At 37.1% G+C, this 13,936-nt stretch overlaps 1 protein-coding gene across 8 annotated transcripts in view; it reads right to left on the bottom strand.

Moving 5' to 3' along the window:
* Window positions 1-3,348: 3,348 nt before the first annotated feature.
* LOC117339108 (mucin-2-like) overlaps window positions 3,349-13,936 on the bottom strand; it is a 29,068-nt gene continuing 18,480 nt past the window's right edge. For all 8 annotated transcript variants that reach the window (XM_033900495.1, XM_033900494.1, XM_033900498.1 and 5 more), the window contains 8 exons: window positions 12,995-13,126; window positions 12,214-12,273; window positions 11,164-11,286; window positions 10,327-10,446; window positions 8,955-9,005; window positions 6,436-6,552; window positions 5,416-5,530; window positions 3,349-3,731 (listed from right to left, as the gene is read on the bottom strand). In XM_033900495.1, the coding sequence (XP_033756386.1) occupies window positions 3,587-3,731; window positions 5,416-5,530; window positions 6,436-6,552; window positions 8,955-9,005; window positions 10,327-10,446; window positions 11,164-11,286; window positions 12,214-12,273; window positions 12,995-13,126 (863 nt within the window). In that variant the 3' untranslated portion in view covers window positions 3,349-3,586. The remainder of the gene's footprint in view (window positions 3,732-5,415; window positions 5,531-6,435; window positions 6,553-8,954; window positions 9,006-10,326; window positions 10,447-11,163; window positions 11,287-12,213; window positions 12,274-12,994; window positions 13,127-13,936) is intronic.

Genomic DNA, 13,936 nt, shown 5'->3' on the forward strand with positions numbered 1-13,936 from the left:
CTGGCTCATTTCGTCAAATATTTCGGTATCTTGTGTTGTGTCCACCTTGGTACATTGTATTCCAGTGACATACACTTATTTTGCAGCCGATCATCCTTATGAGACACGTGTGAAACAATATGATCATTGTTAGCATTCCAAGGTAAGCATATGTGTTTAAATGATATGAATGAGGTCATAGATAGAGAAATGAGATGTAGTCTTCAGCCAGTGCATAAACAAGTCTAATCCCCTACACACGAAAATATAGACAGTTTAACATTCAATATTAACATATGGGAGAGGATAGGTCACTGACCCCGCTTGGTGGTTTTAATAGGGATACCAAACTATCTGACCTGATTTTACTTCGAACACTGTTATCAGCACGAATGATTCTTTCTTGTTTTCTTTCTTGTTTTCTTTCTTTCTTTCCTTCTTTTGTTGTTGTTGTTTTTTGTTTCTTTTCCCAATCATTGATGTTTTTGTTTTATTTTGACAAAGACAGTTTCATACAAAGAAACACCAAATTAAAATAATCAATAACCCTTTCCTGTCGATAAAATCATCTCATTTTAAGACGTTATATGTATCGATCCACCATCTCGAAGGCGGAAGTGATAAGCTACAGATTCCTATACGTTAACATGCCTTAGGTTCGATACAATGTACATGTTATTAATAAAGGTAATTAATGTACTGGCCACATGTCTCTGTTATTCTTGTACCTTTTCATGGTTCAAAGTACAAATTATGTATTTGTCCTTCCTTTGTCGATTTAGAGTTTTTTTAGAATTACGGTTTTGTACTCTGTTGTTTCTGAGATAACCCGCCATTTTTTTACCAAGACACGATGGTCTGAATATTGACAGTTGATGGCGTGCGTATGTGGCACTGGTGATATACATTGCCACATCGATGTTTCGTATCATACATATGTTTAAACAAAAGCCTTAATGAATACACGCGTCCTGTATTAAAGTACTCCGCAAGTATTACCAAAGTACTTGGTGATATCGCTATAGCAGTCATGCATGACGACAATATTTTTGGCACCAGTTGAAGGAAATGATTACCTCTCCTTCCCTACCGCATACACACTTATTAAGTATACAAACGCAGTAAAAATTGTACCACTATCTACTTTAAACACAATTATACCCGTGCTGCACGTGCTCGACCGATACTTATTCTCGTGCTGCGCGTACTTTGAGCAATGTGGTGAATCGTATTTCACCTCATTCTGTTACATTTAAATCTGCAACACTTCAAACGCTGGGCTGAAATTGAAACACCTGTTCGTTGCAGATTTAAATCGTTCCTACAAAATATTTCTTTTGTACTTTTATTCTGAAATGTAAAACGTAGGCGGTAACATTTTGTATATAAATTTACACCAATTAGAGGCACAACGTAAAGGAAACAAAATACGTTAAATAGATTTACATTTAGCATTAAATAAGGCTTACGTTGTAATTATATCTACCCTTCTAACATGATTCATATACTGTATTTATAATTAATTGTGTGTAAAATGCTAAGGTCGTATTTAATGGTTAGTGATACATGCCCCTCAAAGCAACTTTGCCAAAAGCGCAAACTGACCAGTGATACATGCCCCTCAAAGCAACTTTGCCAAAAGCGCAAACTGACCCTACATTAGTTCACAAATTATCATCTTTTTGTTATTGGTCATTTTCTTTCTCAACTCGGTGCTGAACAAACTCCTCCCTTTGTTACATGCGCTAGTTCAATATTACATTTCGATAGGTCATCGGATATGTGTACAAAGTACTAAGAGCGATAACTCCAAGTGCCTACACGATACACGTAGCATATCTGATAAAACATGGAGAACACACAAAGACTTATCTTCAGAAAGCAAAGCATATATTTATAAGCTGGCTTGTTTTAAAGAAATCTTACATAAGTTATGGAGAGCTTTATTTTAATCAACAAAGATGACAGAAGTACAAAATTATATTATACTGTCAGGAAATCTTCGTAAACATTAAGATGGATAAGTGCAACGGTAATGAAAATAACTAATCTACCTAGTGGTTCCGTAGTCACCATCCTAGTTCTCAGTTTGAGAATGTGTCTAGACCCGACCTAGATTTGTATGGCGGGTGTCGTCAATTTGACTTAGATTTGTATGGCGGGTATCGTCAATTTCACTTAGATTTGTATGGCGGGTGTCGTCGATTTGACCTAGATTTGTATGGCAAGTGTCGTCAATTTGACATAGATTTGTATGGCGGGTGTCGTCAATTTGACTTAGATTTGTACGGCGGCTGTCGTCTATTGACCTAGATTTGTATGGCAAGTGTCGTCGATTTGACCAAGATTTGTATGGCGGCTGTCGTCTATTGACCTAGATTTGTATGGCAAGTGTCGCCGATTTGACCTGGATTTTCATGGCAAGTGTTGTCGATTTGACCTATATTTGTATGGCGGGTGTCGTAAATTTTACCTAGATTTGTATGGCGGGTGTCGTTGGAGTAGAGGACGTTTACCCTACCCGAACACCTGGTCTTAGTCTCCTTGTGATCTTTCATGGGTCTCCATGCAAATCTATATTTTTGGTTGCATTTTGCCCTCGTTTTATATATTTTATTATATACATATATATATTACTTTCTTTATTATGTATGGGGCCGCGGTGGCCGAGTGGTTAAGGTGTCCCGACACTTTAACACTAGCCCTCCATCTCTGGGTTGCGAGTTCGAAACCTACGTGGGGCAGTTGCCAGGTACTGACCGTAGGCCGGTGGTTTTTCTCCGGGTACTCCGGCTTTCCTCCACCTCCAAAAACCTGGCACGTCCTTAAATGACGCTGGCTGTTAACAGGACGTTAAACAAAAACAAACCAAACTTTATAATGTCCATACCTTCTGTTGTTTAGTTGAAATATCTATAATATTGCTCTACCATAACAGGTACTCACGAAAGACCAGCTTGCACGAAACAAGCTTAGAACCACAAAAGAAAGAAGTTATCCATGAATAATTCATGATATATATTACACCATATTATATCGTATTTCAAGGTATTCTTTTATGTACATGGGCGGATTTTACAGATAAAAATAATAAGACGAATCCATACCACCTAATGTGTAAAAAAAAAGTTCTTTCTTCAACAATATCCTGGATATCTTCTTAATCTAGAGTCGGAAGTTGATGAAGATTAAGGTGGAGTTTTATATCCGTCTTCAGGATTTATATATATATATATCTTTGTGTGGTGCACGCCTTGATTTTGTGGATTCATTGTGTCATAAATATGGTTCCCATTTTGATATCGAATCTTTACTCATATTTTATCTAAATTTACATGACCGATATTAACAATAAACAAACAACTACTCTCCAGATAAAAATCTTGTTTTATTTTACAACTCGTTCATTTTTTTTTCTTATTCTATACCGCCTTCGATTTATTGACTTAGTAAGCATTTCGTTTACCGTATAACAATATCTTATTAAGTGTCTTTAATGGCAAATATAAAGACAAAACCTTTCCCATCTTTAATTTTATTATCTATTGGTGTAACTACAAATATGGGTATGAAAAGGTTTATAAATGTACAGGATGCACCACGTCTTCTACGTGGGGTTGACTGGGACTTGTGTTGGGTTGACCTGGGGAACGCCCGGCAGTATATCACCACTACAGATAAGTCGATCACAGCATTCACCGGCCACTTTCTCAAGATGACACTCTGAAGGTGTGGAGGTCCACGTGGGACACCTGTGTAAGATGAATACAAGTGTGAAATATATGACGTTCCTTAGTTTATCAGATGTAAATACTACTGTTACATATCATATATGTAATCCGTACGACAACCATGTGGAAGATTTTGACACTTGGCTATAAACCCAACAACTTGATAATAACTTACCCGGCGGCCCATTTCACTCATTGTTCTATTATAAGGGAAACACTTCATTCTTTTTAGGTTAAAAAAACGTTAATTTTGAAAACAAAAAATGGATATTTTTACTAGTTACATGTATGTCTCCTATGTTTTAAGTATGAGCACAATATATTCATTTTTTTTAAACCAATTTGGGGTGGATTGCTTAGCATAGAAGGTGTGTAAGAGGTCGCTCTACTCTGAACAGTAGTCTTACCGGTATAAGATAATAATGTGGACCAGAGAGTCACCACAACAGTACAGTGGGATCAGGGGGTGTTGTGCTTGTCAATAATAAAAGTAATTTTCGTGACGTGTTAAAAAGTATGTTTTTAATTCATATTTGATACGATATATAATTCCAATGTAACCAGACGGGATAGTTTACAACTAAACTGTACGATTAGGGTGATGTTTTCAATTTCCCAATTGTTAATTTGCCATTGCTAGATAGTAGCATCCCTTCCTTCCCTGCATACGGTGTTCAAATATCCAAGTACATATAATAGTCATGGCCTTGTTCCCAGATTTACGATTTCCGTGACAGATGCAGGTTGCTGAAATCTTTGAACCGTCACACAATTGGAATTATTAAAGCCACATACTCCCGAACAACCTAAAATTCTAGTTGCACACGTGTATTAATGGCAATCCAAGATGCTCATTCACGCTCTCCCAACATTAAAATGACCACTGGCCTGGACGCTTGACCGGGGGAGTCCTTGAGACGTCAGTGTATCAAAATAACTCGCCGCATTTATATTTATAGTGAGATTTGTCACGGAGCCCAGAACGAGGCTATAACAACGTGCACTGCACATAAACTACACACATGGCCGTTGTTTACATATCGAGCATACATGAACTTTGCCTAATAGTGCTTTCATTTAAACATATTAACAGAATATTCGTGTAATACCCAGGTAACTGAACAAAATAAACAATCATAGTTTACATTTAAATATTAAATTTTAAAATGTAGCAATATGCATACAACCAAATATCGATGAAATCTTAGATCGGTGAAGTTGACAATGTTCAAAAGCTAACCAGCAATCCAATAGACGTCCGGAAAAATCGGAATTCGAGTCTATTCCTTTTTCTTCTCTCGTTAAGTTCCAACGAGTCATTTCCTTTCTTAAGGAAATACTCAGGTTTTGCCGATTCCACACACTTTTGTGTCTTTTTTGTTTGGCACAATCTGTCTGCGTTTTCGCAGTTCCACGCTTGCGGCGTTCCGCCATTTTATATGGACTGTAAAATCCGCCGTTGCATTGTGGGACTAATTTTCAGAGAAACTTGGTCCGGCAGCCACAGTTATTATTTTTGGGAATTTCCCGTATACTTTCATAAATACACATTTTCTTTCAGTTTCTGATTCACGATAATCTGTTAGGTATGTATCAAGTTCGAAAATTGTAAAAAGCTCTTAATGTAAAAATTGATATGTGTTTCTTCGTGAGTATGTGGCTTTAATATAACTACAAACAAAATTGTAAATAACATTATACTTACACATCTGTGCACACAACTGTGTTCCTTATGTTATCCAGACACGTGCATCTGACGTCACATCCGTCTTTGTACGTCTGTGTCAGGTTCAGATATTGATCCTTGTATTGGCAGAATCCTGTCAGGGAAAGCGAAATTCAAATCTTAAAAAAAATAGTGATTGATTCGCGATTTGTGCATGTTTGCTATTCCACACGGTCCAAACTTACTAGAAACGCACATTTCAAAGGAAATAATGTTCCATGATAATAAGCTTAAAATTGAATAGCATATTCGTTTTCAGTTATTCTAGAAAACGCTTTCTTTTTTTAAAGTTTGATATAGTCAAATATCTATTTCGTTTGATAGGTTACTTGAAATGACTCGCTTTTATCCGCTGTTTCAGTTTTTCAATTTCGTAATACAAGAGCAGACATATTAACTATAGAATATATTATACAGTGATGCATGTTACAACATATATGTGTGCTCGTACTGTTAACGTGTTGACATGACCCAGTAAACTCGATATTCGGAGATGCGTTCCTAACATCGCGGTTTCCGTAACATATGTCAACTTCTGACGGACTTACAAGTTTGAATTACAAGAGATGCAGGTTGACACTTACAATGGAGACATTTTATGGTCGACTTCGCCTTTCTTTGGGAAATATTTTATTATCTGTTTCAAATGAAGTCTGAAATGGCCATGGTCTGTCGGTGTACCCTGTGATTCAATTTATACCACCAATGCTTATTCTGATGATGTGGCGTAACCGGGATTTGACCTTGATGGTGTCGGTAAAGCAGAAGACGCTTACCTTTCCAGAACACCTGGTCTTACTCTCCTTGTATTACAATGTATTTCAGGGCATCCAAGGAAATCTTTACTTTGTTCTGCACTCGTTTTATCGATTTTTGATGAGAATTCCAATTTCATTTCCTGTTTTTTGTTGTTGTTTGTTATTGTATGAATTAAATACTACGATATATGGTCAACTGCGTAAAACTTCAGAGTATCGATATAAACTGCGACAGATTTACCTGGTATGTCCGAAGGTGGGCCCTCGTATGTGTGTGACAAAATCTGTGATGCTGCAGTCAAGTTGTTTGCAGATGTTGGTTTTAGATTCGGCTGTCCTGAAGGGGGGAACGGCCTCGCTGTTTTGAAGAAAAAAGAAACCATCGAATACATAAAAAAAGAAGAAAAAAGAGAGAAAAAAACAAGAAAAACCCATTTCACAGACATCTTAATGTGTATCTACTGAACGGACGGAAAGAGGGTGATATAGGATGAAACGAAAAGTATCGATAGAGGAACAGAGTTGTATGGGAGGAAACGTGAAGTAACAGGAGAGGAAAAGAGTTGTATGGGAGAAAACGTGAAGGAACAGGGGAGGAAAAAAGTTGTATGGGAGAAAACGTGAAGTAACAGGAGAGAAACAGAGTTGTATGGGAGAAAACGTGAAGTAACAGGAGAGAAACAGAGTTGTATGGGAGAAAACGTGAAGTAACAGGAGAGGAACAGAGTTGTATGGGAGAAACGTGAAGTAACAGGAGAGGAAAAGAGTTGTATGGGAGGAAACGTGAAGTAACAGGAGAGAAACAGAGTTGTATGGGAGAAACGTGAAGTAACAGGAGAGAAACAGAGTTGTATGGGAGAAACGTGAAGTAACAGGAGAGGAACAGATTTGTATGGGAGAAAACGTGAAGTAACAGGAGAGGAACAGATTTGTATGGGAGGAAACGTGAAGTAACAGGAGAGGAACAGATTTGTATGGGAGGAAACGTGAAGTAACAGGAGAGGAACAGATTTGTATGGGAGGAAACGTGAAGTAACAGGAGAGGAAAAGAGTTGTATGGGAGGAAACGTGAAGTAACAGGAGAGGAACAGAGTTGTAGGAGAGGAAACGTGAAGTAACAGGAGAGAAACAGAGTTGTATGGGAGGAAACGTGAAGTAACACGAGAGGAAAAAAGTTGTATGGGAGGAAACGTGAAGTAACAGGAGAGGAACAGATTTGTATGGGAGGAAACGTGAAGTAACAGGAGAGGAACAGATTTGTATGGGAGGAAACGTGAAGTAACAGGAGAGGAAAAGAGTTGTATGGGAGGAAACGTGAAGTAACAGGAGAGGAACAGAGTTGTAGGAGAGGAAACGTGAAGTAACAGGAGAGAAACAGAGTTGTATGGGAGGAAACGTGAAGTAACACGAGAGGAAAAAAGTTGTATGGGAGGAAACGTGAAGTAACACGAGAGGAAAAGAGTTGTATGGGAGGAAACGTGAAGGAACAGGAGAGGAAAAGAGTTGTATGGGAGGAAACGTGAAGTAACAGGAGAGGAACAGATTTGTATGGGAGGAAACGTGAAGTAACAGGAGAGGAACAGAGTTGTAGGAGAGGAAACGTGAAGTAACAGGAGAGAAACAGAGTTGTATGGGAGGAAACGTGAAGTAACACGAGAGGAAAAAAGTTGTATGGGAGGAAACGTGAAGTAACACGAGAGGAAAAGAGTTGTATGGGAGGAAACGTGAATTAACAGGAGAGGAAAAGAGTTGTATGGGAGGAAACGTGAAGTAACATGAGAGGAACAGAGTTGTAGGAGAGGAAACGTGAAGTAACAGGAGAGGAAAAGAGTTGTATGGGAGGAAACGTGAAGTAACAGGAGAGAAACAGAGTTGTATGGGAGAAAACGTGAAGTAACAGGAGAGGAACAGATTTGTATGGGAGAAACGTGAAGTAACAGGAGAGAAACAGAGTTGTAGGAGAGGAAACGTGAAGTAACAGGAGAGAAACAGAGTTGTATGGAAGGAAACGTGAAGTAACACGAGAGGAAAAAAGTTGTATGGGAGGAAACGTGAAGTAACAGGAGAGGAAAAGAGTTGTATGGGAGGAAACGTGAAGTAACAGGAGAGGAAAAGAGTTGTATGGGAGGAAACGTGAAGTAACAGGAGAGGAAAAGAGTTGTATGGGAGGAAACGTGAAGTAACAGGAGAGAAACAGAGTTGTATGGGAGGAAACGTGAAGTAACAGGAGAGGAAAAGAGTTGTATGGGAGGAAACGTGAAGTAACAGGAGAGGAAAAAAGTTGTATGGGAGGAAACGAAGTAACACGAGAGGAACAGAGAAACAAACAAACAACTGTTCTATTCAGCTTAGGTAAATGAAACATTCATTATAAGTATAAATAGAATGTGTTCGGTATGGTGGTTTGGTTTCGTGTTCTTGTCTCCGTCTAAATAATGTATATCAATTTGTTGTCCTTGTAAAAGCTAGGTGTACATGTATTATAAAGTGTGTAAGATGAGTGTCAGCATCAGTTGGGTTTTTTGGTGTTTTTTTTTTTATATAGTTTTTTTGTTACATGCGAATGTGTGTCCATTTAAATGAGTGTAAAAGAGAGAAAAACATGTTTAATGAAAAAATATAATTTCTGCAAGCTGAAAGTCGAAAACAAACATATATTCTCAGTTCTGAGTGAAAAAAAAGGTAAATGAAACAGAATGGCATGAAGGAAACCGATATTGGTAGGACAACAGGGATTAGTTTAATAGTAGCTGTACAAACCTGTGCCTGTGCTATTTGAGGACCCAGGAATACTGGATGGCGGTACGGGATCTAATAACGACAAAATAAACAATGGTATACATAAACAGATCTACGCATTGGCTTCACGACAAGATATGTTTACATGGTGAATTTGTCATCACCAAACTAATTTCTCATTTTGAGAAAGTGACGTCATCCCGATTTGACAGATTTGTATGGAGAGTGTCGTCGACGAAGCAAAGAACGCTTGCCCTCCGGGACATCAGGGCCCAGTTGTTCAAAAGGTGATTAGCTTAATCACGTGATTAGTGGAAATTTCATTTCTCATTTGTTGCAAAACCTGTGAGTATATCATCTTAAAATTATGCCAGTTGGAAGTGAATTCAGAATTACAGAGTTCATAAAGTTTTATCAAGCTAATTCAACCATAAATTATTATATCAGGATTTGGAAAATGTTGTTAAAATGTTAACAGCCTAATCACCTTTTGAACAACTGGGCCCTGGTCTTAATCGCATCGTACCTTTCCAATGGTTACCCTTTAAATATATTTTTGTTCGGTTTCAAGGAAATGACACTCAAGGTACTTAATTTTTTTTTAAACTAACATTTATTTAGTTTCCACTGTCACATTGGTAATTCAGGAGATATTGACAATTGTATCCCGCGGATAACCTACTAGTTCTCAATATACAATAACCATATTTCTCATTTAATATTCAAGGTGAAAGAACGTTCAATACGTTGTTTTATTACACATTACATGGATACATAAATTATTACAGAGGATGTTTTTGTGAAGAGCTCATATACCTTTCACATTGGTATTCTATGTAACAAATGAATTATCGAGAGTACTTTACACTCAGTTCCATGTTTACGCCTACAATTTATATTGTCTACGGACTCTTTGATGCCGACTCTATTCTATTATTTCATCATAACTAGGCTGAATGATTTACTGATTTCCCGTTTCCCGATAGCCACATAAAATCCCTGTTTTCTCTAACTTTGACAATTTCCCTGATATACGTTAACTACCAAAGATTTCGAGATCTGTGGATTGATTAGGCTTGTAAGAACATCAGGTATTGCATTTATACTATATTCCCTGGTGGGATGGTTCGATGAAGCGGCCGATGTGTCCCTAGATTTACATAGTAGCTGCTCTTGTTGACAGGGATGAAAACAGAATACCCGGAGAAAACTCACGTCGTCGGATAGGCTACTGTGTACCTTATCACGTCCGATCGGGGCAGTAGAAGGCGAGTTTGATGTCAGTATGGTATCTCACCTCCATTTAAGTTAATGATGTCGTGCACAGTGTATATTACTTGTATATGGAGTATGTTTTAGCTGTACAAATATATAGAGTATTGTAGCTACTTACTTCCACATAAATTGCAGAACTTCCTACACTTATCCCTGGCAAACCCTTCATATCCTGTACACAGGTCAGCACCATATTCGCTACAAAGAGGGTCTGTATCCTGGCATGGTTCCTCTTTACCTGTCGTATAAAGGGATATATCATCATCAAATAACTCTCTGGGATAAACCCTTCCCATCGTAGTTTGTTAACATTGTCAATATCATTTTCATAATTACTGATCGGGGACGGTTTTCCTTTCACTTGATAAAGTGTGCCAATGCATCTTGGTTAGCTAAAAACCTGGGAATAGCAGATCTGATTAACTTTAGTGTCCTAATAATACCCTTTTTCGGAAGGCATTTGTAAAACCTTCGTCACCTTCAGGTGTGACTTTCTCTCTGATACATGTTGCAAATATTGAATTCGACTATAAAATGAATGCCAATTAAAAAATATTTCTTGTAAGAGATTGTGAGATACAATGTTTTCGTTCTGGATATGAGATTTCTTTAATTGAATTTTAATTAAGATATATCTTAATTTCCGACAGTAGACAGATATTGATGAGGTCTTATTCCCGGCAGAAGACAGTGTGATATTTATGAAAATAATGGGATGAGGCATATCCGAATCCAGGTAACAGATATTACTGATGATATATTTATTACCGATTTATCAAATTCGTACTCTAGTTTATTCATTCTTTGACTCAACCAATAGCAATATTCCCAATAATTCATCTTCTATTTATGAACGTTTTTGATTAATATTGATGATGCGGGATCATTCTTTTTGATGATTGGATTCGGAATCTCAAAATTTAGAGCGTGTCCATTGCATAAGGTTTTGACATACCTGGGCAGTACCCACAGCGGAGGGCGCAGTTACGTCTCGCCCAGCTCTCGTATTCATTGAAACATGAAGTGTCTTGGAAGTAGTCACAGTCAGTTCGGATGTTTCTGCAGTTATTTTTTAAACCTGAAAATAATATATTTTGATATTTTCTTATAATGTCGTGAGCTATAGTTATAACGGCATTTTAGCCGGTTAAGAAAACGCATGTATCAAAGTACTTCTGTAAAGTAGAGAGTATGAGGTCACCTTACAAGTTCAGACTAGCGTTCCCTTTAGCCTAGTGGTAGGACGTTAGCATTGAGAGCGAAAGGTCGCTAGTTCGAAGCCCGGCACGAGACGGGTATTTTTCATTAGGAACATTAATGGCCGCAAATTAGTAACAGTTGTTTTATTTTTATTTTATTAGGAACGTAGGAATGCATTATGATTGTATTGAAAGGCAAGAGGAATACGTCGGTAAACCCTCCTGTGCCTGATGACTTTTACTACCAAGTGCCTTTCAACCAAAGTAATCCTTGTATTTTAAAATTATGTACATGTATGTATTTATATATCTAATTATAAGCACAATGTACCATATATGAATTATATGTTGTTGATCCGAAGTGAAGATTAGAATTGCCTGTCGTAGTTGTACTGTGTTGAATATATGTTATGAACCCATGTTTATATATACATTACGGTCCAGGTATTCATATCATCTAACAAACGAGATTTCACTATGATCGTGTGAGGGTATCGGGCTAACCGTCACTGGACGTGGGTGGGGCGTGGCGGTATGAGATGTGGGTATTTTTGGCTAGGCGATTAGCCGATCGTGAGTCAGAGGCCCGGACAGGGCGCGAGTCATAAAGTTGTCTTTCTTCGTCATTTATGTTGCTATGTTAAATTTATGTTTGGCATGTTTGAAAAAAAAATAGATTAACTGAACCGACAAAAAATACATTCCAAATGCACCATTTTTCTTAATTCTGAAAGAGAAATAAGGGGAAATCACAAATCAGAATAACGAGTTCCTTTGTGCAATTTGATAATAACATGGGCACTTACTTTGCATAATGGCGTCAGGTGTTGTGCTGACAGGTTGAGTGGTGGGTGGCGCTAAAGGATCTATAACATACCAAATAACCATGCCACATTAGTAACGTCACTTTGGCACTGCCGTACAACATTTCTCGCATTCCATATAATTACCTTATTTAGAAAGACTTCTACATATGTTTTTTTAAGTTTGTTCTTTACCATATAAGCTGTTCAGGTACATACTGCACAGTAACAGTACGCATCAATGTGACGTCATAGATGGTTGTTTATTACATTTTTACCAGTGAAATATCAAAAATTATTCATTTTATAAAAGTGATATTTTTCACTAGTGAAGAATATCACTTTTTGCTGATTCGACCAATCAAATTAATGATTAGAAAATACCACAATAATTGACCAATCAGAAAGCCCGACATATATGTCAGGACCTGGACAGGGGCTGCGCACTCGTGAAAAATATCAAAATATTAGCCCCACTCGTGAAATATATTTGGTATTACTGAAGACACTGTTAGATATCCTCTATATATTAATGGTGTCATGATTTAAAAAGATACGGCAATTACCATAGCATATTCAATGTATTAATGTCATATGTTCACCATAGTTTAGACTTAATTGACTTCTTTGGTCAATTTTTCATTTTGGTATGCAATTTACTTGTTTGGTATGCAATTTACTTATCCTTCTGACTTATTATAAATGTATATACTGCATCCTGAAGCATATCGACAAGTTAACAAAAGCAAACAAAAACAAAACAAAGACACGTAAATTTACTTACTGTCACAGAGTTTACAGAAGGCCCGACAGTTATCCTCTCGGAAAATCTTAAAGATCGGATTAGAACACAAATCGTCGTTATATTCAGCACAGTTGGGAAGGACATCCTGGCATGGTGGAGGCGTCGTTGGAGCTGTAACACGAAAATATATGTTTAAATAAACCTGTTTCAATAGCTTAATCAATGGTAAATCAGGTGACATTGTTTGTTGAATGTTTTGCAGCACGTGACATGATAATGCCCTTTGTATGTATATTTTTGGCATAGACTATTTAAATTGGTTACTTGCCTATCTTTCTTTCATTTTGTTCATTATGCCTTGTCTGTTTTCTAGATATTTTAAGTTGATATTCCGCTTGTGCAAATACAACTCTAAAATACTGGCATCATCTGGAATGTTTTATTGAAGAATGTTTACGATGTAGGATGTTTTGTCTAAGAATGTTGACGTATGTTTTGTTTATATCTGTTGACGCTTGGTTTATTAAATGTTTATATCTTGACGTTGTGGTATATCAAAAGCTTGATGTTTTTACGTTGTGGTGGTATATGAAATGTTTATGTTTTGACGATGTGGTGGTATATGAAATGTTTATGTTTTGACGATGTGGTGGTAATGAAATGTTTATGTTTTGACGCTGTGATGGTAATGAAATGTTTATGTTTTTACGCTGTGGTGGTATATTAAATCTTTATGTTTTGACGTTGTGGTGGTAATTAAATGTTTATATTTTGACGTTGTGGTGGTATATTAAATGTTTATGTTTTGACGCTGTGGTAGTAATTAAATGTTTATATTTTGACGCTGTGTTGGTAATGAAATGTTTATGTTTTGACGTTGTGGTGGTAATGAAATGTTTATGTTTCGACGTTTTGGTATTAAATGTTTATGTTTTGACGCTGTTGTGGTATATTTAATGTTTAGATTTTGACGCTGTGGTG

The sequence above is a fragment of the Pecten maximus genome, chromosome 12 (genome assembly GCF_902652985.1).
Source record: "Pecten maximus chromosome 12, xPecMax1.1, whole genome shotgun sequence".
NCBI classification, from domain to species: Eukaryota; Metazoa; Mollusca; class Bivalvia; order Pectinida; family Pectinidae; genus Pecten; species Pecten maximus.